This window comes from Chlorocebus sabaeus, chromosome 5 (genome assembly GCF_047675955.1).
Source record: "Chlorocebus sabaeus isolate Y175 chromosome 5, mChlSab1.0.hap1, whole genome shotgun sequence".
Classification (NCBI taxonomy): domain Eukaryota; kingdom Metazoa; phylum Chordata; class Mammalia; order Primates; family Cercopithecidae; genus Chlorocebus; species Chlorocebus sabaeus.
Genome location: NC_132908.1, coordinates 8,818,493 through 8,844,426, shown reverse-complemented (window position 1 = coordinate 8,844,426; position 25,934 = coordinate 8,818,493). Strand labels below are relative to the sequence as shown.

General features: G+C 45.9%; 1 protein-coding gene across 2 annotated transcripts in view; it reads left to right on the top strand.

Moving 5' to 3' along the window:
* Nucleotides 1-21,465, top strand: part of USP7 (ubiquitin specific peptidase 7) — a 71,631-nt gene extending 50,166 nt beyond the window's left edge. For both annotated transcript variants that reach the window (XM_007985309.3, XM_007985323.3), the window contains exons 11-31: nucleotides 4,292-4,374; nucleotides 6,691-6,800; nucleotides 8,541-8,697; nucleotides 9,794-9,938; nucleotides 10,525-10,655; nucleotides 11,607-11,741; nucleotides 12,537-12,638; nucleotides 12,832-12,937; nucleotides 13,773-13,865; nucleotides 13,950-14,017; nucleotides 14,389-14,489; nucleotides 15,222-15,375; nucleotides 15,768-15,835; nucleotides 16,308-16,416; nucleotides 16,510-16,587; nucleotides 17,847-17,947; nucleotides 19,204-19,303; nucleotides 19,794-19,913; nucleotides 20,089-20,160; nucleotides 20,320-20,410; nucleotides 20,853-21,465. In XM_007985309.3, the coding sequence (XP_007983500.1) occupies nucleotides 4,292-4,374; nucleotides 6,691-6,800; nucleotides 8,541-8,697; nucleotides 9,794-9,938; nucleotides 10,525-10,655; nucleotides 11,607-11,741; nucleotides 12,537-12,638; nucleotides 12,832-12,937; nucleotides 13,773-13,865; nucleotides 13,950-14,017; nucleotides 14,389-14,489; nucleotides 15,222-15,375; nucleotides 15,768-15,835; nucleotides 16,308-16,416; nucleotides 16,510-16,587; nucleotides 17,847-17,947; nucleotides 19,204-19,303; nucleotides 19,794-19,913; nucleotides 20,089-20,160; nucleotides 20,320-20,410; nucleotides 20,853-20,959 (2,231 nt within the window). In that variant the 3' untranslated portion in view covers nucleotides 20,960-21,465. The remainder of the gene's footprint in view (nucleotides 1-4,291; nucleotides 4,375-6,690; nucleotides 6,801-8,540; nucleotides 8,698-9,793; nucleotides 9,939-10,524; nucleotides 10,656-11,606; nucleotides 11,742-12,536; nucleotides 12,639-12,831; nucleotides 12,938-13,772; nucleotides 13,866-13,949; nucleotides 14,018-14,388; nucleotides 14,490-15,221; nucleotides 15,376-15,767; nucleotides 15,836-16,307; nucleotides 16,417-16,509; nucleotides 16,588-17,846; nucleotides 17,948-19,203; nucleotides 19,304-19,793; nucleotides 19,914-20,088; nucleotides 20,161-20,319; nucleotides 20,411-20,852) is intronic.
* Nucleotides 21,466-25,934: the final 4,469 nt, after the last annotated feature.

Here is a 25,934-nt window from a genome sequence, read left to right as displayed (position 1 = left end):
AGCCTGTGTCTGATTTCTTTTGCTCAGCACATTCATGAGATACATCCACACTGAGACTAGTCATAGTAATCATTTGTGTTGCTTTATGGTATTCCATTTTGAGAATATACCACACAAATTTTGAAATCTTTCTTCTTCTGATTGATATTTGGGTTGGTCTCCGTTTGAGGTGATTGGGCATAAGGCAGATTGACCATTCTTAATGCCTGTTTGCATTTGGAGGAAGAGGAATTACTGGCCTGTAGGATGTGCATATGTTCAGCTTGATGGATAAAGTTAGCAAGATTCCCAAAGTGGTTTATCAGTTTCACAGTCATCAGCAAGGTGTCAGAGTTACAGTTGCTCCATGCCCACACTGGAGCTGTCAGTTGCCGGACGTGGAAAGATTTTGGTGGGAGTATATATAGTGCTGTCTGCATTTTAGTTTGTATTTCCTTGAAGATCAGTGAGGTTGTTCTTACCTTTTCAAACGCTTATTGGCAATTTGGATATCTTCCTTTATAAAATGCTTGTTTAAATACTTTAACAATTTTAGTATTGGCTTCTTTTTTTTCCCCTTAACTGATTTATAGTCATTCTTTTAAAGAAATATTTAAAATAAGGGGGAGGATGGGTGTGGTCGCTCATACCTGTAATTTCCGCACTTTGGGAGGCTGAGGCGGGGGGGGGTGGGGGGAGGATTGCTAGAACCCAGGAGTTTGAGGCCAGCAACATAGTGAGACAGGCAACATAGTGAGACTCCATCTCTACAAAAACTACAAAAATTAGCTGGGTGTGGTGGCGTGCACCTGTAGTCCCAGCTACTCGAGGCTGAGGCGGGAGGATAGCTTGAGCCCTGGAGTTCAAGGCTGCAGCGAGCCATGATTGCACCACTGTACTCCATCCTGGGCAACAGAGCAAGTGCTTGTCTCAAGAAAGTAAAATAAAATACAAAGAGTGAGGAGGGGAAGTGCTTTATGTTGACCCGCATATTTACAACTTGCAGTGCTCCTCTGTTTTTAATTTGGATATGGATTCTTATTAGGAATCATTGAGTGCAGGTTGGCTGAGATGAGTTTTTTCAGCTTGCATGCCTGGAAAGATTTTATTTCATCTGCAGTTGTGAAAGACATTTTAAGTCGGTGTAGACTTCTAGATTGGCAGTTTCCTGCCTTTGGTCAGTTAGATGTTCCACCATCTTCTTGCTCGCATCATTTCTGAGAAGTGGGCGGTAGTGTGCTCACTCTTGTTCATTTGTTTCTTGCCCCAGGCGCCTCATGCTTCGCTTCACTTCACTTCACTTCTCTTCTCTCTTCCCTCTTCTCTCCTCTTTTTTTGAGAGAAAGTCTTGCTGTGTCACCCAGGCTGGAGTGCAGTGGCCGGATCTCAGCTCACTGCAAGCTCCGCCTCCCGGGTTCACGCCATTCTCCTGCCTCAGCTTCCCGAGTAGCTGGGACTACAGGCGCCCGCCACCTCGCCCAGCTAGTTTTTTGTAATATTTAATAGAGACGGGGTTTCACCTTGTTAGCCAGGATAGTCTCGATCTCCTGACCTCGTGATCTGCCCGTCTTGGCCTCCCAAAGTGCTGGGATTACAGGCTTGAGCCACCGCGCCTGGCCCGATTTTCAGACTTTAAATTTTTTTTTTTTATTTTTAGAAGTTTGACTTGGATTTTTTTCTTTCTTTCTTTTTTTTTTTTTTGAGACGGAGTCTCGCTCTGTCGCCCAGGCTGGAGTGCAGTGGCTGGATCTCAGCTCACTGCAAGCTCCACCTTCCAGGTTTACGCCATTCTGCCTCAGCCTCCCAATTAGCTGGGACTACAGGCGCCCACCACCTCGCCTGGCTAGTTTTTTGTATTTTTTAGTAGAGATGGGGTTTCACCTTGTTAGCCAGGATGGTCTTGATCTCCTGACCTTGTGATCCGCCCGTCTCGGCCTCCCCAAGTGCTGGGATTACAGGCTTGAGCCACTGCGCCTGGCCTGGAATTTTTTTTTTTTTTTTTTTTTTTTTTTGAGACGGAGTCTCGCTCTGTCGCCCAGGCTGGAGTGCGGTGGCCGGATCTCGGCTCACTGCAAGCTCCGCCTCCCGGGTTCACGCCATTCTCCTGCCTCAGCCTCCTAAGTAGCTGGGACTACAGGCGCCCGCCACCTCGCCCGGCTAGTTTTTTGTATTTTTTTAGTAGAGACGGGGTTTCACCGGGTTAGCCAGGATGGTCTCGATCTCCTGACCTCGTGATCCGCCCGTCTCGGCCTCCCAAAGTGCTGGGATTACAGGCTTGAGCCACCGCGCCCGGCCTGGAATTTTTTTTTTTTTTTTTTTAAATGGAAATCTTTATCTCTTCTTTTTTTTTCTATGTATTTATCAATTATAATTATTTGGAGACAAGGTCTTGCCGTGTTAGGCCAGTCTCGGAGGTCTTGCGCTCAAGCAGTCTGCCCGCCTTGGCCTCCCAAAGTGTTGGGACCATGCCCAGCCCTGTGTCTTGTCTTAGTATGCTCTTGCTTTCTTCTCCTTTGGACTTAAGTTGATAATGCTCTTGTCTACTAATTCTGTCATCTGTGAGATTTCTGCGTCTGTTTCTATTGAAGGATTGTTCTCTTTGTCTTAGGTGGTGGTTTCAGCTTCTTTGCATGCTTGGTAATCTTTTTTTTTTTCTTTTTTCTTTTTTTTTTTTTTTGAGACGGAGTCTCACTCTGTCGCCCAGGCTGGAGTGCAGTGGCGCAGTCTCGTCTCACTACAACCTCCGTCTCCTGGGTTCAAGCAGTTCTCCTATCAGCCTCCTGAGTAGCTGGGATTACAGGTGCCCGCCACCACACCCAGCTAATTTTTGCATCTTTAGTAGAGACGGGGTTTCGCCATGCTTTGGCCAGGGTGGTATCGAACTCCTGACCTCATGCGATCCACCCGCCTCGGCTTCCCAAAGTGCTGGGATTATAGGCGCGAGCCACTGAGCCATTGTACTGGGCCACATGCTTGGTAACCTTTTTATTGAACAGCAGGCATGGTGGTTTTTATCTTGCTGGGTGTTAGATATTACTAACCTTTGCTCTTACGCACAGATAAGTGATTTGTTAATCATTTGCTTCTTTTGAGTCTTGTTTTTAAGCCTTGCTAGGCGGGAGAACAGGTTTTACTTGAGGGATAACCTGTCCCCACGTCCTTTTAGTTGTTAGCTGAGTCTCCCAGGTGTTCAGAGGTTTTTCCACTGTGGCTGATGGGAACACAGACTTCCCAGCCTGTCATGAGCTCTGAAGGTTGTTCCCCCCAATCCTCATCCTCTTGCTGCTTCTTTCCCTTGCCCCAGGTAATTTCCTCGATTTCACTAATCAGTTCTCACTGACAGCTTCGGAAGAAACTGCACATCTCCAGATCTTGCTTTCTGGGCAGCATTCTGCTTTAGGCTACTCTGCCCCTCAGGTTCCGGCTCCCTTGGGCTCCTCTGATTCTCACTTCTTGGCTCTTTCTGGGTTTGCCTTTCGCTGGCTGCAGCCTGTAAACTCTCAGCAGAGCTGGGCCCATCACGGGGCTCTCATTTGTCCCTTCAGGGATCCCTGTCCTGTACCACATGTGTTCGGAGCGTGACTGCAGCTGTTTTCAGTGTTGTGCGGTTGCATGTTTCCTTCATGATCGGAGCAGGAAGAGCTCTCCATACACTCTGGCTGCACAATTCTGTGTTGGATTGAGAGTTTGTCCCTCAGCATGTAGCTCGTCCTTTTACTCTTAATGTTACCATTCTTAATTTTAGGGAAATACAGTGTGTCCTAGTTTGCTTTTTATGTCCTGTAAAATTCTGTTACCTTTTACTATTTTGCCTTTTCCATTTATCTACAATCCACCTGGAATAAGTGGGGGTGAGGAGATGCCAGGACCAACTTCCACTCCATCCCGTGTTGACCTTTGAGGAAATCGAGGTTTTCCTTGTCATTCTGCCACATCAGGCAGCCATTCATCTTTGTGCATCTCTGCTTTTGAGACCAAGGGGTGGTCCATACTGCCCAATTCCAAGCTGTCTTCATAATCATAGCTTTACAGTATGTGCTTTGTTCAAATAACAGTAAAACCTTAACTGTTACCTCCATATTGTCATTTTAATGTCCTTAAGAAAGATACTAATGACCTTTGGCCAATGAGCAAAGGTGCTAACAGCACATTTACCTACAGTATTGGCTACAGGGGGAGAATTACTGTTCTTAATTAGTGTTGTTTACCTTCTCTGCTATTCCTAAAGATGCTGATTTAAGTAACTTATACCTGGGTTGGCTATATTATAAATGAAGCTTTAGCAATTGACTTTTCTCTCTCTTTTCCAAAGTATTTGAATCATTTGTGGATTATGTGGCAGTAGAACAGCTCGATGGGGACAATAAATACGACGCTGGGGAACATGGCTTACAGGTAACTTGGGTGTTTTGTGCTAGTGTCCTGTTGTAGTTTTCTTCTTTATTTTCAGTTCTTTTAATTGCTAAATAAAAAATTGCTGTGCCTTTTCATGTGTTTCTGGTATTTAGAGTATACAAGGATTCTGTTTCTTGGATAGTCGAATGGGGAGGGGGAGGGAGTATTAGGAGATGGGAGTGCAGCTAGTTTATCCCATAGAAGCACATCCAGTAGGATGGAGGGTCTCGTGGGATTTTAGGAATCTTATCTTTTCCCCGTTCCTCACCTTACTGGTGTCACTGCTCCAGTTTTCCTTCAGTTTCTCCTGGTCACAAGTGGCATTTCTTGGTGAGTTGGACTGTGTTTATTTAGGTTGTGTTGCTTTATTTTTAAATGTATTTTTAATGAATTTAGTTTTCTGAGGATCCCGACTTTAGAATGAGAAGTGTGTTCTCTAGGGTTGTGGCCCCCAGTTTTCTGGGCATCTGACAGAGCAGTGAGCATGGTGTGTGACCAGGTGGCCAGCCCCCGCTTGGATGGAGGGAAATGAACTGTTCCTGGCTGCTGGTCTGGCTGGTCTGTTGGATCTGCAGTGTCCTCATGGATCCAGTGATCCAGGGTCTGTTATGTCATCTTATAACCTTGACTCATTGACTCAACTGATTTATAATTAAAAATTTCAGGCCGGTGTGTGCTTACAAAGCCTGCCAGTGTATAGTTCATGGTGCCCGTGTACCCATTTTGTAGTCAGCTTCAAATGTACTCTTCTGCTAGGTCTGTCCAGTTGGACTGAGGAACTGAGGTATAGATCAGAAAGTTGCTTTTTTTTTTTCTTTTTTTTTTTTCTTTTTTTTGAGATGGAGCCTCGCTCTGTTCCCCAGGCTAGAGTGCAGTCGTGCGATCTCGACTCACTGCAACCTCCGCCTCCCAGGTTCAAGCAATTCTTCTACCTCAGCCTCCCGAGCAGCTGGGACTACAGGCACCCGCCACTATACCCAACTAATTTTTGTAGTTTTAGTAGAGATGGGGTTTCACCATATTGGCCAGGCTGGTCTCGAACCCCTGACCTTGTGATCCACTTGCCTCAGCCTCCCAAAGTGCTGGGATTACAGGCGTGAGCCACTGCGCTTGGCCAGAAAGTTATTTTTTAATGAGAAGTTTGGCAGCTTGGTGTGATTAAGAAATATTCTGGTCTATTCACAAGAATTATTATTTTCTATTCTGGATGTTTTAGGGTCTGGTTGAGCAATATGTATTTGAGTCAAAGCCTCAGTGGACAGCGGTGGAGACAGAATCCTTTTATCTTTCAGGCTGTATTAAAAACAGGCCCTTCCCCACTGTAGAGTAGGCTCCTGAGGTCTGTTTTTGTCTTTCCTGAGATAGCCCTGTCTTAAACGAGCAGCTCATGTACATCCAAGAACCTTGGCATACGGGTGTGTCTTGTTATGGCCCCCAATTCCTCCAGGTCTCTTGCTAGCTACGGTGCAGGTGGGTTTCCAGCCAGAAGGAAGGTCTGCATTGGAAATAGAGCTGTGAGTCAGACGTGCATTGAGGGACCCTGACAACCTGGCCGTGGGTGAGATCGGCAAAGCCTGATTTTACTGAGGAACAAAGAGCTGGCCAAGATGGAGCAGAGACAGAGCGGGGCGAGAGCTGTAGAGTCCGATGTCCCCAGAGAAGGCTTGTTGAGAAGTTGGGGTGTCCTGTCCCACAGAGGCTGGCAGTCAGCTGGGGAAGGGCCTTGCTAACACTGGATCAGAACTTTCTTAGAAGTGGGATTGAGCCATAAGCACTAAGGGCGTGCCCTGTGATACATGGGTTCTTATGCAAACATCAAAGAGCCCAAGGAAAGGAAGCTTATAATCCTGCCAACCCATCACTGGGTTCATTGCTACTTGTTCTGTTTGGGCGTTTCATAAGCATACCTAATCTTGCGTAATTATAACCAGAGTTTTCTGCTTTTCCATTTAACGATTTTTCTGTGGATCTCCATAATTTGCACAGTGTTTAATGACTGTATAATTCAGCAGCAAATGACTGTCTAAATTTCCTTAACCATTTCTTCCCCCATTGCTGGATATCAAGTTAGAATATAATCCAAGGTAAGAGAATCTCACAGTCATGCTGGTGTAGCATTATTTTAACGAACAAAGAGACCCATAAACAGACCTAAAGAAAACATTTCAAAGATGCCCTAAATGGACGTCTAAACTTCCTTGCCTTTGTCTCCAGAGTCCCCAGACATGTTCCAATCTTGCTGAGCCACTGTTGATTTCATTGCTTCCAGGAGTAAGTAGAGGCTAACTACATTTGCATTTCTTTTTCAATGTTCAGGAAGCCGAGAAAGGTGTGAAATTCCTAACATTGCCACCAGTGTTACATCTACAACTGATGAGATTTATGTATGACCCTCAGACGGACCAAAATATCAAGATCAATGATAGGTAATCTGTAGTGGGTTGTAAAGTTAAGATTTCGTCATTGCGCTGGTCTAGGGGGTTAGTCTCAGTGCTTTCCTCAGTCTGTATTTTCAGTCCCACATCTGATTTATTTAGATTTCCCTTCTACCTCTGTGTCCCAAGAGCAGCAGTGTTAAAGGAATTATTTTATGTCAAGTTTCAGAGGCCGCCTCTGCCGAGTCTGTTTCCTCTCAAGATGCTTTGCCCAGTCCCAGCTCTGCTGTCTGCTGTGGCTGATTTAAGTCCACAAGGATGGGGCTGTTTCTGCTTCACAGATCTTGCATTCACAGGATTTCTAAGAAATTTAATTTTGACCAATTGTAAATGTTATTTTACAGGGACTTTTAGTGTATTTGTTTAAATAGGATTTTCCAGTATTTTGTTGTCTGTCAGTTGGCGTCAACTTCTAGAATGTGCTAGAGTTTTCAGGAATGCTAAAGTAGTTGTTTGTATGCCAATTACAAGTAGTTATTTTATTTTTATTTTTTTTATTTTTTGAGACGGAGTCTCGCTCTGTTGCCCGGACTGGAGTGCAGTGGCACTATCATGGCTCACTGCAGCCTTGAACTGCTGGGCTCAAGCAATCGTCGTGCCTCAGCCTTCCAAGTACCTGGCTAATTTTTGTATTTTAATAGAGTCAGGGTTTCACCATGCTGGCCAGGCTGGTCTCAAGTGATCTGCTGGCCTCAGCCTCCCAAAAGTGCTGCGAGTACTGGCATGAAACACCACCCCCAGCCACAAGTAGTTTTTAGATTGTTAAAATACAGGTGCAGGAGTGACAGTGTGCACTACCTTGTCTGACAGAGGATACAGTAGTTTTATCCTGAGTAGTTTGAGCACCAGCTTTGTATGGAATGTAGATTGGCCATTCAGCTTTCAGATTTGACGGAGAGTATAATCAAATCATGTCACTTGCCACCAGCTGAGCCTTTCGTCCCCCATTCAGTCTTTATATAGGTCAGAAGCTGTCTCAGCCAGAACTCACAAACTGGCAGCCTTCAGACCAGTTCCCACCTGTTGGTATGTTTCTTTAGGTCCTTACTTTTTGTTTTTGTTTTTATTGGAGCCAGTGGCAAACATTTTTTAAATTGTGAGATTTTACATAGATGCTAAGATTTTGGCATCGTTTAGGAATCCGAAGGTTTGACAACTTGAGGCCACCATTCCTGAAGGCTGCAGGGGTTGTGAACTGAGTGCTGGCTGCTTCACAGGCGGGGCGAATGCTATGCTTGGGACCAGCCCCCACCTGTGGAACTTGCCTTCCTGCGTCTTAATTTTGCAACCCTGATGGTGAAATTTGGTCAAGTAAATCAAAATTTGTAGAGCCAGTTAAAACTTTGTCGATTTCAGGATGTCTGTAGAATATTAAAACTAAGTCGATATTCAGAGTGGGAAATATTTTTACATGTCTTTCTGAATTTGATTTTTCATGTTTCTCAATTTGCAGATATCCTTAGTAGTCTTAACCTCTCGACCCTCAGAATCATTTCTTGATATATTTGGAATTCCCCCAGCCTAAATTATTCGTAGTGTGTATTTATTATGTTGACTAGGAATAATTATTTCCATCAAGTAGACATTACGTTATGTAGTTCATAGGCCTTCCTAAGGCAGTTCATGCTTATCACATTAAAGATGAGCCAATACATTAAATGGCCTTACTGTAAAGTGTGATATTTTTTGTGTAAATTAATACTGAATTTCTTTTAAAATGTTTTCTAATAGGTTTGAATTCCCAGAGCAGTTACCACTTGATGAATTTTTGCAAAAAACAGATCCTAAGGACCCTGCAAATTATATTCTTCATGCAGTCCTGGTTCATAGTGGAGATAATCATGGTGGACATTATGTGGTTTATCTAAACCCTAAAGGGGATGGCAAAGTAAGTGCTGGGACCCAGGACTGAATGCGAGCTCATCAGAAAGTTAACACTGACGCTCTGCTTCAGCCTGTTTTGGTTCCTACTTGGGACCTTGTCAGGGATCCCTAATTGATCTGTGTATTCTCTGACTACTAAGTGCTGTTGTCCCATCCATTGAATTGCTGAGATTTGAAGGGAAATAGTAAATTAGCATTTGTGCTTCTCTTCGTTAGTAATCAATGTTGGAATCTACAGAATCCCTTATATCTCATGTGAGACACTTACATTTTCTTCTGAATGCTTGTGGGATAATTACCCATGCCATGGGCCCAGTCGGAGAGGCCGGCTGGTTGCATGTCCCTCTGCATGCCCCCTGGTCCTCTCTTGTTTCCTCTCATGGGGATCTCATGCAGTCTTCACCACCACCCTTGGGAGCGTAGAGGGCGCCATACTCATTTGGCAGATGAGGATCTCGGAATCTACCTCCAAGACCACAGGGCCAGCACCCAGCTCCTGCCAAGGAGATTTGATGGAGGGACCCCACAGTATGAGAAAATAGTGAAGATTACCTGTAACAGTAGCGCTCGCCACTATTTAATACGGCTCCATCCACAAGGCAGATGGGAAGATAACTGTTAGAGACATGCCATGTTGACTTCAGTCTGGCTCTTAACTTGATTCCATAAAATGCCATGGGATAGGATAAAACAACCCATTTAATTTTATAACTAAAGGATAAAATTTGAACTCTCATTTGGTGTGCTCAGTATGGCCTTTTTAATTCTGTAAAGAGTTGGTAATGTCAGTAGATTGAACCTAAGTGGAAAATGGGCTATTTGAGTAGATTAGAAAAATTGCCATTGGGCGAACGGTAGTAATGCCCACAGAATGTTGAATGGGGATGGCAAAGGTCCTAGTGAATTGTATGAATGGATGCCTGAGGCTCTGTCTGCCTAGCACACCATCAAGTTGTATGCCTGTGTATGTATACACATGTATATTTTTTCAACTAGGGGCATACCTAGAAGTTCACACCTTTTAGAACAACGCTACCTTCTAGTGTTGGGTGCTTGTCACAGTGCTTGATTGCTGCTGATGTGTGTTGCTTTCCTTGCAGTGGTGTAAATTTGATGACGACGTGGTGTCAAGGTGCACTAAAGAGGAAGCAATTGAGCACAATTATGGGGGTCACGATGACGACCTGTCTGTTCGACACTGCACTAATGCTTACATGTTAGTCTATATCAGGGAATCAAAACTGAGTGAGTAGCGTTCACTTTTGTTCTGTCCTTTACTGTGGTGGACTTGACATTTGTACCATGAATTCACAGTGTCCTTTTTTGTCCAAACATGTTTTATGCTTATTCCACTATATTTACAACAGCCCAGAAACAAGCAGGGTTGGACTTGTGCAGACTCATGGTACCAAGTAATTTCACGTTAATAGATTATTTTATTTTATTTTGAGACGGAGTCTCACTCTGTCGCCCAGGCTGGAGTGCAGTGGCGCGATCTCGGCTCACTGCAAGCTCCACCTCCCAGATTCACGCCATTCTCCTGCCTCATCCTCCTGAGTAGCTGGAACTACAGGGGCCCGTTACCACGCCCGGCTAATTTTTTGTAATTTTTTTGTAGTAGAGATGGGGTTTCACCATGTTAGCCAGGATGGTCTTGATCTCCTGACCTCGTGATCCACCTGCCTTGGCTTCCCAAAGTGCTGGGATTACAGGAATGAGCCACCAAGCCTGGCCTAATAGATTATCTTATTAATGATGACCTAGAATCAGGAGCTTCTAAGGAGGCGAAAGTCCATCTGCAGAGGTCAAAGAGGATGCCTTTGTCCTGCAGGTGAAGTTTTACAGGCGGTCACCGACCATGATATTCCTCAGCAGTTGGTGGAGCGATTACAAGAAGAGAAAAGGATCGAGGCTCAGAAGCGGAAGGAACGGCAGGAAGCCCATCTGTATATGCAAGTGCAGGTCAGCCCCCACCCTTCTGGGACTCCCGGGTCACCATGAAGCAGGGCACTCATCTCTGTACACACGTGCAGGTCAGCCCCCACCCCTCTGGGACCCTTGGGTCACCCACCGCACCGCAGGGCAACTGCCCAGAGAGAAGCTGTTCCACGTGCTCTCCTGAGCTTGGTCTCAGTCCCAGAGTAGTTCCTGATACACAAACCAGGACTGTTGTGCCCTGAGCTGCTCTGGGCAGCTGCCTGAGCATTTGTAACACCTGGCCCTGTTGGTGGCAGGCAGGGGCCGGTTCAGGAGTAAAGACTTGGGTGTCAGAAGTCAGGCCACTAGACAGAGTAGCGATCAAGTACACGTCAGGGTGTGTGTTGCTTCAGAAAGTACTGTAGGGGTTGGAGAAGGGAGGAGGTCATCTCACAGTTGGCTATGTAGCTAGGTCCAATTTATAGGTGAGTTAAGTTATTGCAGTGAAACACAGCCTCCTTTTCTTTTTTCTTTTCTTTTTTTTTTTTTTTGAGACAGAGTTTCACTCTTGTTGCCCAGGCTGGAATGCAGTGGCATGATCTCTGCTCACCTCAACCTCTGCCTCAGCCTCCCAAGTAGCTGGGATTACAGGCATGTGCCACTACACCCAACTAATTTTGTATTTTTGGTAGAGACAGGGTTTCTCCATGTAGGCTGGTCTTGGAACTCCTGACCTCAGGTGATCCACCTGCCTCACCCTCCCAGAGTGCTGGGATTACAGGCGTGAGCCACCGTGCCCAGCCCACAGCCTCCTATTTCTAAATAAATAGGTTTACATTTTGGTCATTTTATGCTGTTTTTCTTCATTGGTCTTCTGAAGAAGTTTCTTTGGAACAAAAAATGAGTTTTCAGTATTTTAATGTTTAAATGTGTTCAGTGTGGACTCATTTTTTGTCAGTTGTCAAGTCTTTTCTGTGTTTTCATACAAATTTTCAGATAGTCGCAGAGGACCAGTTTTGTGGCCACCAAGGAAATGACATGTACGATGAAGAAAAAGTGAAATACACTGTGTTCAAAGTGTTGAAGAACTCCTCGCTTGCCGAGTTTGTTCAGAGCCTCTCTCAGACCATGGTGCGTGCCAGTCTTACGGATGTCCCCACCCTGGCTCCGAAGGTCCACCTTCCTTCCCTGTCACTAGAAAAGACTAACTGCCTTTAGGGGTGGGTGCTGGGTCCAGCTACTGTCTGACAGTGAGGGGTGTGACCCAGGAACGTTTCCTGCCTGAGAAAGTGCAAGAAAACCACTGACCACCTGACTGCAGCTCTGGGGTACCCACAGGATTTCGCAGACATATTTCCACCGCTTTTCCTCATTCTCTACTCCACTCCCTGCACCCCTATCCCTTCTTTATTTTTGTAAAATGGGCATTCGATCCTGAAGGATAAGTCACAGTTGTCCAAATCAACCGGGAAAGAATTAGAATTCTGTTTCTTACAATCACAGTCTTTTTTCTTTTATTTTTATTTTTTTTTCCGAGACAGAGTTTCACTCTTGTTACCCAGTGGCGCGATCTCGGCTCACTGCAACTCCACCTTTTGGTTTCAAGCAATTATCCTGCTTCAGCCTCCCAAGTAGCTGGGATTACAGGCGCCCGCCACCACGCCTAGCTAATTTTTGTATTTTTAGTAGAGACGGGATTTCACCATCTTGGCCAGGCTGGTCTTGAGCTCCCGACCTCGTGATCCACCCGTCTCAGCCTCCCAAAGTGCTGGGATTACAGGCGTGAACCACAGCACCTGGCCTACAATCACAATCTTAACATATTGACTATATATGTATGTATATGTATATACATACGTGTGTGTAATACAGAGGACTAAAATATGAGTGTGTTTTTATCTTAATCTATTCTTAATATTTTTTCAGGGATTTCCACAAGATCAAATTCGATTGTGGCCCATGCAAGCAAGGAGTAATGGAACAAAACGGCCAGCAATGTTAGATAATGAAGCCGACGGCAATAAAACAGTAAATATTGTTAATAGCGTATCTGGTTTGGAACCGTGCAGGAGGTGTTAGTCCTCTGCACTTAGTGCAGCTTGTTTCCCTTTTGGTCCACTTAACTAGAATTGGACGTTTTCTTCAGTACTTGACTGTAGTTTTTCGCTCTGTCACCTAAGCCATTAGACTCTTCTAAAATCAGCGTCTCTTTTGGAAATAGATGATTGAGCTCAGTGATAATGAAAACCCTTGGACAATATTCCTGGAAACAGTTGATCCCGAGCTGGCTGCTAGTGGAGCGACCTTACCCAAGTTTGATAAAGATCGTAAGTGCCCACGAGACGCCTGCCTGCACTTAGAGCAGTAGCGTTGGATTCCTGGATTGTTGTTCTAAACACACAGGGTTAAGCCTTCTTCCCTTGCAGAAAGATCTGTTGATCAATTCCACAAATGCTCACTTGACTTCCTGATGAAGTCAAATAAGACTGACTTGGCTGCAAGTTTCCTGTGAGGCCCGGAGACAGTAGCAGCCATGTGGGGCCGTCCTGTTCTGTCTTCAGTCTCAGCTGCTGTGCTGTGCTAATCGCGTTGGTCAGATCCTAAAGAGCAGGGTTGCAAACGTCTGTAAGGGGCCAGATAGGCAATATCTCAGGCGTTTCAGGCCTTTCTGTCTGTACTAAGGCGGCCACAAAGAATATGTAAATGAACGGGCTGGCTGTCTTCCAGTACAACTTTATCGACAAAACAGGTGGATCGGAATTTGCTGACCCTTGCTATAAAATGACACTTTTATTGCTGTGAGTGGTCACTTCTGGCAAAGACACAAGACCATGCGCAATCTTCCCGTGGCAACGCTCTTCCAGCCAGTCAGTGCCAGGTCTCAGAACTAGGAATTCTAAGTTTGCTGCACTCAATACCGTCTTGACTGTCTAAATGTAGTGGGTTTCCATGGGTCTGATGTTCGGAAATTCTGCGGTCATAGCCTCAGCTTCGTGACTAAGCCACATCTGAAGTAACTTTTAGGTACCTTAAGCTGTCATTTCACTTGTCACTGAGCTATTCAGCTTACTGTTTTTTTTGTTTTTGTTTTTGTTTTGTTTTTTTTTTAAGCATTGTACTGAGTGTTTGGATCTTAACAAAACTTGTTTATTAACCTTGTAGATGATGTAATGTTATTTTTGAAGATGTATGATCCCAAAACACGGAGCTTGAATTACTGTGGGCATATCTACACACCAATATCCTGTAAAATACGTAAGTCCTTTGTGCACTTACCTTCGGAGTAGAGTTTGCTCAGTACATTACAGCTACACATTTACAGTATCTTCTTTCTCCTAGGTGACTTGCTCCCAGTTATGTGTGACAGAGCAGGATTTATTCAAGATACTAGCCTTATCCTCTATGAGGTTTGGATGGTTTATTTTTCCATAATTAGTATATTCTTAGTAGTTTGTGGAGGGTTTTGTTTGTTCTTTTTACCCCGAATTTGTTACTCTGTTAGGTCTACCAACTAACTCAGGGCCTCAGATGATCTTGAGAATGACATATTTAGATTTGTGATTTTTTTTTTGATTTTTTTTTGATTTTTTATTTTTTTAGAATCAGTTTTACATATTTGTGGATTTATTTATTTAGCTTTTTCCGTTAACATTTTAACTTAAAACGGGAATAGAATTGGGTGTACAGAAAATACTTAAGTACATGGAAGACGATAATCTGGCCATATTAAACATTAGACAGACTTTGCAATGTAACAATTTTATATCTTTCACTGTAGGAAGTTAAACCGAATTTAACAGAGAGAATTCAGGACTATGACGTGTCTCTTGATAAAGCCCTTGATGAACTAATGGATGGTGACATCATAGTATTTCAGAAGTATGTACTTTGTGAAGAATTGTATCACTTTCTACTAATTTCAGGATTTTTTTTAAGTTGTAGAACCAAGAAACATTTGTACCTAGATCCTGAGCCACGTTTTTGTTTTTGTGTTTTTAATGTAGCTCTGTTGACAGGCTTTCTCTGGGTTTTGAAATTAGGTGTGGTGAACATTTTCATTTCATAAAGCTCTTCTCAATTCCTTAAAATGTCTCATGTGCACATGGCAACTGTTAGCAGGGTGGGAACAATTGCTTCCTTCCCCTAAGATTTATGAAATCAAAACTCCTTAGAATGTACCTACTTGGGTAATTCATTTCAGTTTGTCTTCATGTAAACCAACCAGTCTTTGGTCTTAGACACTCAGTGTCTGAAAGCGGCTCAATGGCACATGAAAGCCCTGATTTGCTGACTCACGGTCAGAAACTGGGCTCCACCACCTGTCAGGTCTGTGGGCAAGACACTGCGTCCAAGTCTGCTCCTGTAGAGGAGGCGCAGGTGCTGTTACCTAAGGGGGTTTTGTTTTGTAGTGGGATGAGAATGTAAAGCCACCACATTGTGCCTGGCTCAGTGCATCCCTTTGCATACTTGCCTTGCTTACAAAGGGGAACCTGAATTTGTCTTGCAAGAGAGCCTGTTGGTGTCACTGTTGTGTAAAAGATGATGCCATTTTTACCAGCTACCCCCTGCCATGGTCTTTGATTCAGACTGCAAACTTTCTCCCCCCACCAGGGATGACCCTGAAAATGATAACAGTGAATTACCCACCGCAAAGGAATATTTCCGAGATCTCTACCACCGCGTTGATGTCATTTTCTGTGATAAAACAATCCCTAATGATCCTGGATTTGTGGTTACGTTATCAAATAGAATGAATTATTTTCAGGTATTTAATAAATGCTCCTTTCCTCTTCAGATCCCACTCCAGAAAGACAAATTTCTTTCTTAAAATGCTTGTTCAGGAGGGGCTATGCCTGAGGAAATCTCCCACTGAAGTGGATTCAGGCTGATACTGCCATGGGAGGTAGAATAATTGCCATCAGAAAAGAACCTGTAGACCTCACCATTAAAAGTGAACACTTTTCAAAGTTATCTTCATCAGATATGCTATTCCCATGGTGATACATTAAGGAATAATATAGTTTATTCCTGTTTAATAAATTCCTACGGAATTTAAATTCAGGCTGCTCATAGCACGTTTTACGTAATTAATCATGAAGTTTATGACCAGGTTTCAATTTTTTCCCCAAAATATGAACCTTCCTTTCTGTGTCTCAGGTTGCAAAGACAGTTGCACAGAGGCTCAACACAGATCCAATGTTGCTCCAGTTTTTCAAGTCACAAGGGTAAGTCACATGCACGGACACTTGCTTGGTGTTGACCGCATGCTTTCCACAGTTCATTGAAACATCTTGGAACTAATTAGCTCGCCATTTCACCTGACATGCCATTTCTTGCTTAGTTTCAGAATTGTCACCACTCACATCTTGACCACATTACTCTGAGATGTTAAAATAATTGACAGCCTCATCCAAAGCCAGACTGACTTTAGATACATCCTCAGTGCATCTCTCATGTGTCCAGCTGGTCAGTCCTGCCAGGCTGCTGGGTGTTTTGTCACTATGGCAGAGAGCATTCAAGTGTGACAGCGAGTGGGACTTAGTTCTCGGGAAACAGGAGTATTAAGTTAAACCCCATGCTAGGTCCAAATTTCAAGTCCAGATGTAAGGCCAGCAGTTTGCTTTTATGCTCACTCACAGATATTTGTTTGTAGGCAAATAAACAAGTCATTTATTTATATGCTGTTTTCTTGTGTAGTTATAGGGATGGCCCAGGTAATCCTCTTAGACATAATTATGAAGGTACTTTAAGAGATCTTCTACAATTCTTCAAGCCTAGACAACCTAAGAAACTTTACTATCAGCAGGTATGAGTCCAAATTAATGTAACTATGGGTAATAAAGAGAAGGCTTGGGTTTTTGGTGACGGTATCTGACGTGAATCTTTCTTTTCTTAATAGCTTAAGATGAAAATTACAGACTTTGAGAACAGGCGAAGTTTTAAATGTATATGGTTAAACAGCCAGTTTAGGGAAGAGGTGAGTTTTTTTAATACTATAAATTTTAATTTTTATTGGAATTTGCTTATTGTTTCTACCTGTCCCCAGACGTTGAAAACTAAGACACCAAAGAAAAGCACTCTAAACAACAGCACGTGAAAGGGGCTGGGGGCGACCTGGGCCAGTCTTTCCTGCCTCCTGGCAAGACCTCCCTGAGGCCTTTGGGTGCATCACATGTTGAGCTAAGGAACCATTTGTTCGGAAGCCAGCCCTTCCCTTCCAGGTCCCACTGTGATGCTTATGTATTGCCACTTGGCTGAGGGGGAGGATCCTTCTCCAGCTATTCCTGCCACGGCCTGGTCTCAGGGAGTCCAGCAGGCCTGTGAATGGAGCAGGCCTTGACTCCACTGTGCACTTACTCCCCAAGCTGCTAGTGTAGACAGCTCCAGTGTCACATGCTTGCTCCAAACAGAAGACACACCCAGCCACATTTTAGGTGGTTCTTTTTTGAGACAGGGTCTCGCTCTGTCGCCCAGGCTGGAGTGCAGTGGCACCATCTCAGCCCACGACAGCCTAGACCTCCTGGGCTCAAGTGATCCTCCCACCTCAGCCCCCAAGTAGCTAGGATTAGAGGTGTATGTCACCACGCCCAGCTCATTCATACGTGTGTGTATATATATATATAATTTTTTTTTTTTTAGAGACAGGGTCTCACTGTATTGTCCAGACTGGTCTTGAGCTCCTGGGCTTAATTAAGCATCCTTCTGCCTAGGCCTCCCAGAGTGTTGGCATTACAGGCATTAGGTGGTTCTTCAAAAACGTCTGTGTACCTATTTGGATGCCAGATCTCTCACCCTTTCTAGCTCTGCAAATATAGAGGGAAAATTCGAGACATAAATAGCCTCACCTTTGTAGAACTGAGCTCCCTGAAGGTCCACAGTCTGCCTCTGGTCTTGTATCTGGACCAGCATTCCTTTCTCATTGTGCTGAGAATTAGGAAGGCCCTGGGTGACCCTTCAGGATCGTTTCCTGAGAAGGTGTTCTGTAAATGACAGGCTTTTTGCATCAAGGCCACTTTTGTTAACCTCCTGTCAGTATTTGGTTGGTTCTAGGTTAGGGCCAGTGTTCTCACTGTGAGTGAATTCACAGATGAGGGAGTTGGGGTGGGAATGAGAGCAAGAACATGGGGGCCAGCTGGGGACAGTTGAGAACAATGATGCAACTTTCTCCTCTCTTCCTTTGTGGTAGCAGACTTTTTGCTTTCTTGAAAGCACTTATTTTATCTTTTCATTACTTAGGAAATAACACTATATCCAGACAAGCATGGGTGTGTCCGGGACCTGTTAGAAGAATGTAAAAAGGCCGTGGAGCTTGGGGAGAAAGCATCAGGGAAACTTAGGCAAGTATTTCTTGAGCCCAAATGTGGACGGTTAGTTAGGGGTGGCAGTAACGCTGACCTCTGCAGCCGCGTCGGTGGAAATCCCCCAGCCAGAATCCATGCGCATCATTCCCAGACTCAGTGGGGTGTGCCTCAGGTTGCAAAGACAGTTGCACAGAAACTCAACACAGACCCAGTGTTGCTCCAGTTTTTCAAGTCTCAAGGGTAACCATCAAGCCGGTGTGGTGCAGAGGGTTATGCATGTTTCACAGTTAAGCCATGTTTGTCCTTCTTCACCTTGCATCTTCTGATAACATTAGCTGTAGTCAGAAGGCGTGATTCCCATAGAAAAGCCAAACAGAGGAACCATATGATTCCATTTGAATGACGAACTGAAACTGGAAAGGGTGACTCTTGATTTTGTATTTGACAGATTGAATCACTTCTGATCCATCTAGCCAACATTTGGGCTGTAGAAAGAAGCCCCTGAATTGATTGTTTATTTCAGAGAGATGGGAATGATTCTTGCTACGTTGCCCTATAGTCACTTGGAGGACAAATGGCCTTTGGGGGCATTTGGTTCCCAAATTTTCTTTAGTTTTAATAAAACAGTTATTAAACAGTGAGACCGTAATCTGTTACCTAATAAGAGTAAGTGAGGAAAACGCCTCAATCAACTGAATGTGAATTCCTTGTGAGAAAGGTTTACACAACTTTCGGAGGCCCAGTCTGTACATCTCTGCCCAAATGTGGCCACTTCCCCGGTGTCCAGCAGAGCCCTTTAATCTCATGCTTCGAGGGGACCCCCTCTGCTTGCCTTGCCCCCAGTCTCTGTTTCTGATATTTCAGATCCTCTTAAAAAAAAAAAGACTGGGCCGGTGGCTCACGGTTGTAATCCCAGCACTTTGGGAGGCCGAGGTGAGCGGACCACGAGGTCAGGAGTTTGAGACCAGCCTGCCCAACATAGTGAAACCCTGTCTCTACTAAAAATACAAAAATCAGCTGGGTGTGGTGGCACACACCTATAATCCTAGCTACTCGGGAGGCTGAGGTGGGAGAATCGCTTGAACCTGGGAGGCGGAGGTTGCAGTAAGCTGAGACCACGCTGTTGCATTCCAGCCTGGGCGACAGAGTAAGACTGTCTCAAAAAAAAAAAAAAAAAAAAAAAAAAAACAAAGCATATCATGGTAACTTTATTTCTTTCTAGAAAACCATTTTATTTTTATGCGAGTATACATACTTCATTTTGCCCCACTTTTTTTTTCTTCTCTGTTCAGGCTGCTAGAAATTGTAAGCTACAAAATCATTGGTGTCCATCAAGAAGATGAACTATTAGAATGTTTATCTCCTGCAACAAGCCGGACGTTTCGAATAGAGGTATCTGTCCCCGACACCGTTGGCACCAAAGAGTATTCATGAGCCCCATCTGCTGCATGTTTAAATATCACAGCAAAGTGTGCAAGTAGCTTGGACTGTGTTTATATACCAGTAATTGAGGTATATGATTCCATGGGTGGACCTGCAGTGTGTTTGCAGAGAGATTAGTCCTCAGTTTGGGTTACTAACCCAATCCAGACAGAAACTGTGGATCACTTGGATTTAGAGCTGTTGACATTTCCACAGGGACTGGGATAATAACAGTATTTGGTGTCTTAAAATTCTGTTTTTTGGGGGAGGAGGAAGAAACTTGGATATCTTCTGGCTGAGGCTTCCATGAGTGCCCATCATTCTGGCTGGATCCAGGTGTGGCATTTTTAGCAAAAACAGGCTCTACCCTCCAGGCTAGAGTAGTGTGAGAATTGAGATATGGACACTTTGACCGCATCACTTGCTCTTACAGAATTGTGTCTGTCGTCCATGTCCCCAGGAAATCCCTTTGGACCAGGTGGACATAGACAAAGAGAATGAGATGCTTGTCACAGTGGCGCATTTCCACAAAGAGGTCTTCGGAACGTTCGGAATCCCGTTTTTGCTGAGGATACACCAGGTATGATGTTCTGGTTGGCCAAGTGGCTCGCATCAGAACCTGGAGCCTTTGAGTGGCTGCTGTTGCTGAATCTGCGCTCCTGTTGGGGCTGGGCATTGGTTTTGGCGGCTGCCACGTGACGTGGCCCGGGGGTGCCGGCAGTGACCGTGTGAGCACGTGTCCTTTGCCATTCCAGGGCGAGCATTTTCGAGAAGTGATGAAGCGAATCCAGAGCCTGCTGGACATCCAGGAGAAGGAGTTTGAGAAGGTGTGCAGCTGGGGCCTCCTGGGGGCTTGACGGGCCACAGGCTCAAGCCTTGCCTAGCATAGCGGCCTAGGCTTTTTTTTTTTTTTTTTTTTTGGCCAGAGATGTGAGTTTTACTGATAAACAGAAATAATGGAGGAGTTTTAATTTTTTTTCTTTTAGTTTAAATTTGCAATTGTAATGATGGGCCGACACCAGTACATAAATGAAGACGAGTATGAAGTAAATTTGAAAGACTTTGAGCCACAGCCCGGTAAGGGTTCTCCCCTCGGGGGCTGGTGTGGGTTTCAGGCTAAGAAGCAAGTGGTCTGGGGCTGGGAGGGGCAGCCCCAGGGTCAAGTGCCAGCTCTTCTCTCTCCACTGGGCAACCTGTGGAACCAGGAGCAATAGCGTTCCATAACCTATGAGTTCTTAACAGATCCTTACATCCTTTGTAACCTGTGAGTTCTTCAAGGAGAGAAGCTTGGACGTGTGTTCAGGGTGATTGAAACTGAGGGTTGTGAGGACAGTGGCTCTGAGGCGCAGTCAGGGTGTGGGCCTCCTTAGCTCCAGGTGGGCGTGCAGTTCAGGTCCTGGCTTCCCCGCAAACTTACCCCTTGGGGAGCCACGGGGATGCATGCATCACTGGCCACCACCCCGCTGAGGGGTTCCAGGGCTGCTCTGTGGCCTCACTTGCTTTTCTTCGTCCCCACCAGGTAATATGTCTCATCCTCGGCCTTGGCTAGGGCTGGACCACTTCAACAAAGCCCCAAAGAGGAGTCGCTACACTTACCTTGAAAAGGCCATTAAAATCCATAACTGATTTCCAAGCTGGTGTGTTCAAGGCGAGGACGGTGTGTGGGTGGCCCCTTAACAGCCTAGAACTTTGGTGCACGTGCCCTCTAGCCGAAGTCTTCAGCAAGAGGATTCGCTGCTGGTGTTAATTTTATTTTATTGAGGCTGTTCAGTTTGGCTTCTCTGTATCTATTGACTGCCCTTTTTGAGCAAAATGAAGGTGTTTTTATAAAGCTTGGATGCCAATGAGAGTTATTTTATGGTAACCACAGTGCAAGGCAACTGTCAGCGCAATCGGGGAGAAAAGGTTAGCGGATCATGGGTCCCTGGCTCAAGGTCTCTGGGCTGTCCCTAGTGGGCATGAGTGGCTCGGCTGCCTTCCTGGGGTCCCGTGCACCAGCCCTGCAGCTAGAAAGTCTTGTGTTTAGGCTCGTCCGACCTATTTCCTTCAGTTATACTTTCAATGACCTTTTGTGCATCTGTAAAGGCAAAACAGAGAAACTCACAACCTAATAAATAGCGCTCTTCCCTTCATTGTGTGCATTGTCGGCCCTTCCTCGGGTTCTCCTCCTCCAGCTGCCTGGGGGCTTTTTAATAAACTCGTCTCACCTCGTCAGCCACTACTGTCTGCAGCCCCTTTGCAAAGTGGATGCACTGAACACAGTCCGGACGGACATCGTGGGGGTCTTTTTCATTAAATCAAGAACATTGTTAAATTCAATTAAGGTTTACTCTGCTGCCTCAGCAGACTTATGATCTCAACAGTTCATATGAGCAGGTGAAAGAATTATACGTAGAATTCGTTAAAGTGGAACAGACAACAACAAAGCCTTTTAGCAAGAGGGCATGCTCACTAGTGGTTAGTACGCTGTTGACTTTGTAAAAAAGTTAAAAAGGAAAAAAAAAGGAAAAATGAAATTGTATATTTAATGAATGAACATGTACAATTTGCCACTGGGAGGAGGTTCCTTTTTGTTGGGTGAGTCTGCAAGTGAATTTCACTGATGTTGATATTCATTGTGTGTAGTTTTATTTCAGTCGCAGCCCCGTTTCCTTTTCTTTTGGAGCTAATGCCAGCTGCGTGTCTAGTTTTGAGTGCAGTAAAATAGAATCAGCAAATCACTCTTATTTTTCATCCTTTTCCGGTATTTTTTGGGTTGTTTCTGTGGGAGCAGTGTACACCAACTCTTCCTGTATATTGCCTTTTTGCTGGAAAATGTTGTATGTTGAATAAAATTTTCTATAAAAATTATAATTCAGTGAGTGACGTGGAAGTGGAGGAAGATTTCTACTCTCCCTGGAAACAGGCCTGGGAAACCTTGGCATTTGTAACAAGGTTTCACTGAAATGTACTTTTCCTTCTAATTCCGTTTTGCGGGGGCAGGGTCTCTTGTTTTCATTTCTTTTTTCTTTTTTTTTTTTTTTTTTTTTTTTGCCTCTAACTAGTCACATTTGCTCTTAAGAAATAAAAGGTTTTCCAGGAGGGAGCTGTGTACAAATGAGGTGACTGGAGATGTGACCTGACGTGTCACGAGGCCCCTTGGGGCGGCAGGCGCTGTCGTGGACGTGGTCCTCGCACTGTCCCATCGGCCTTGCCTTCCAGCTCTGTGGCACGGTTTCCTGGTCTCTGGGCCAGTGTGTACCTTGGAGTGACTTCCTTTCTCAACTTCCACTGCAGTGTGTGTGCCTTCTGCTCTGAGAGCTGCCTTGTGACCTGTGTGATAGAAAGCAGGGAGTGAGGGCCCCCGGGGACCTGGCCCTTCCCTCCCTCCTTCCTTCCCTAGAAAGAGGAGTTAGAGCAGGGGTGTGAGAGCCGTTCGCTGTGAGTTTGTCTTTGAACGAACATTAAGGTGTCTTGTTTTGGTTCTGGGCTGGGTGTTGGCTGTAGTCTTAGGTAACTCAAAGTTCCTACTCTCCCTTGAGATATTAAATGACTCTTTTTCCAAAAAACGTGTTGTAATGTTTCCGTCGTGTGCCATGTTCCCTTTTCCACGCACTCCCAGTTACAGTGTCAGGAGTTTGAGTTTGTTAAGCTGGTTTTGGGGAGACAAGTTGAAATTTTAAAGAAAAATGAACTCCCCTTCCCCGGCCTCACTATAACCCTGGGACTATTGTGTCTTCTCCCTCTATGGGGTGTGGATGCCATCTGTTGACAGCGTTCGGAGTCCTCACAGCGGAAGGCCTGAAAAACCACTGTGTGACAGCAGGGGCTTGTGGTCACAGTGGCCCTTTCCGCGCCCTCGCACACAGGAGCAGCGAGCTGAAGCAGTCTCTTTTCAAAATGAGAAGAGCAGCCAGGCCCAGTGGCTCACGCTGTGAGCAAAGCCCAAGGGTGACACAGTGGTGCCCTGCAGAGTCCCCTGCAACATGGGTGCCGTGATAGTGGCGAGAAGCCATGTGTAGACACCATCACTTCCTGATGGAGGCCCTAACCCAGCTTCTCTTTCACAAGACAGCAAGGACATTTGGCTTCATACATAACATTGCTCATTTGCTGTGAGGCAAATGTTTATGGTGCCAGGAATGGAAATTGTGAGTTTCAAAGTCTCAACTCTGAAACCACCTTCATGGTTAAAGCAAAAGCGATAAAACCTATAGCACCTGGGCCAGATGCGGTGGCTCACACCTGTGATCCCAGCACTTCGGGAGGCCGAGGCGAGTGGATCACTTGAGGTCAGGATCAAGTGGATCACTGGCCAGTGTGGTGAAACCGTTTCTACTAAAAACACAAAAATTAGCCGGTCATGGTGGCACATACCTGCAGTCCCAGCTACTCGGGAGGCTGAGGCCAGAGAATCACCTGAACCCAGGAGGCGGAAGTTGCAGTGAGCCGAAATCACACCACTGCACTCCAGCCTGGGCGACAGAGTGAGGGAAACTCCATCTCAAAGCCATAGCACCTGAAGGTTCCTTGAATTACTAAGGCGATATGTGTAAGTAAGACATCTCTCTTGTCATTTGGGCTTATGTTAGGGTCAGGGTTGGTAAACTTTCTGTAAAAGGTCAGAGAGTAGGTTTGTGTGATGGTCTCTGTTGGGACCCTCAGCTTTGCCAGCGTGGCATGAACGCAGCCACAGACAACACTTGAGTGGTGAGGCTTTCCCCACAGGGCTTCGTTTTTTAAAAACCCCCTTTGTAGGTGTACCAGCCCTGGATTACGGGGAAATGATCCTGTGTTCATGGCTTGATGTAAGGGCCTCTTGAGCCAAGAGAGCTTCAGATTAGATAGCCGAGTCACTACCTCCTAGTGGTATGTAGATAGGTCCCCTGGGGGAGTAAAGGAGTCAAGTTGACAACCAGACCTTGCCAACCCCATTGGACTACATCCCTAAGGCTTTTGTGTGAGTAGTGGGTAGTGTTTCTGGCCAGCCTTGCTACCACCCTATTCTCACCCGGTTGTGTTCATCAGAACTTTGTCTTAGTGGAGCTACTGGTCACCTGTGGCTATAAAGCACTTGGAATGTGGCTTCAGTGGCAGAGGGCGTTGAATTTTAATGGTATTCTAATTTGCACATGTGACTCATGTCTTCCATACTGGATATGCAGTTCTAACAAAACATCTCCCACCTTGGGAGTTACAGGGACTAACTCGAGGGCTTTTGAGTGCTAGTGAAGCACAGGCATTGGAGTGGCCGTTCTTTATGGCCTCCTCCCTCAAGGAAGCCTTTGGGACATTGGTTTTCTGGGTGAGAACAGGTAAGGACAGAGTCCCCTCTCCCTGCGTTTTGCTGTTGGGGGAGATGGGTGCCTGTGCATCTTTTGCTGACTTGCTTTCCACAGCCTTTAACTGAGTGAGACTTGGGAGCTGGAGGCCATGAATGATCTGTGAGCAAAACTGTGCAGGTTCCAAAGGGAGGGCCCCCCCTATCAGCTCCAAGGGGTCACTGACCCCCTACAGGCTGCCAGCTGTCAATGGCTGGATCTGGGGGTGGGCCTGGGGGTTCACAGCATGGTGCCTGCACAGCGCGTGGGCAGCTTGGGAGAGGGAAAAACTTACGGATTCAGACCATCCATGAAGTCCAATTTGTGTAGTAAGACTGGCACCGCCTGTCCTTCCCCACCAGTAGTCGGTGCCACTCAGCCCTTTGAAACTCATTGCTGCAAAGCTGGTTTTGCAGTGTGGAGGCAGAGAAGGGTGGTTAAGGCCAGCCCCTCCCTGGTGGTGAGAGTTAGTCCAGAAGCTGCTCAAGGTTCCCAGCGGGGCCTTGATGGTCCCTCCATGCTCTTGACCCCATAGGCCATGGCTCAAGGCCAGGTCCACCAGGCACATCTTTCTGCCCTGGCTGAGCTGAGAACTGCAGTAGGGAAGTGGTATGGGTGGCCTTGTGAGGAAGGCCACCAGCCACCAGCGAGCTCTGCCCACGAACTGGCACCAGTGCCACACCTGCCCATTGGGCTCCTGTGAGAAGGTGGGGTGGGGGCTGTTCCAATTCTTGCCTCCGGTTAATTAGGAGGGACAGTAGCAAGAAACCCCTTTGTGATAACCATTGTGCACGGTGAGCCAGCCCTGAAGTCAGCAGTGAGGTGTCTGGTGGCCCAAAGTAGGCCAGAACCTTGAGCCGTGGGGCCTTGGGCCTTGCCCAGTGTGGAGCAGGCATTCAGACCCCCACTGGCCGCCCGCCTCACCTCCCTGTTTTCCAGGTAGCCCTGGCTCAGCCCTCTGTGCGGGGTAGGTTGGGGGCTGTCCCCAGTTTCAAATGAGAGTTCAGCAACTTGCCAGGCTCGTCTGCCAGTGGTGGGCTGCCCTCTGCCAAGCCCCGAAGCTGGGGAAGAGGCCTGCCCTGGGCATGGAGGACCATATCAATGGTCAGGGAAAGGGATGCAGGAGAAGGAAGCCCCGGCCCTGCCCTAGCCTGGCCCTGCGACAAGGTCTTGGCATAGGAGAACCAAGGCTTCCCTGGGACAAGGCCTCAGACACAGGAACACCGAGAGACTTAGAACGGCGGCTCAGGTCCTGTTGTCTAAGGCAGTGACTGCAGACACCCCGAGGCTTGGGTCTGGGG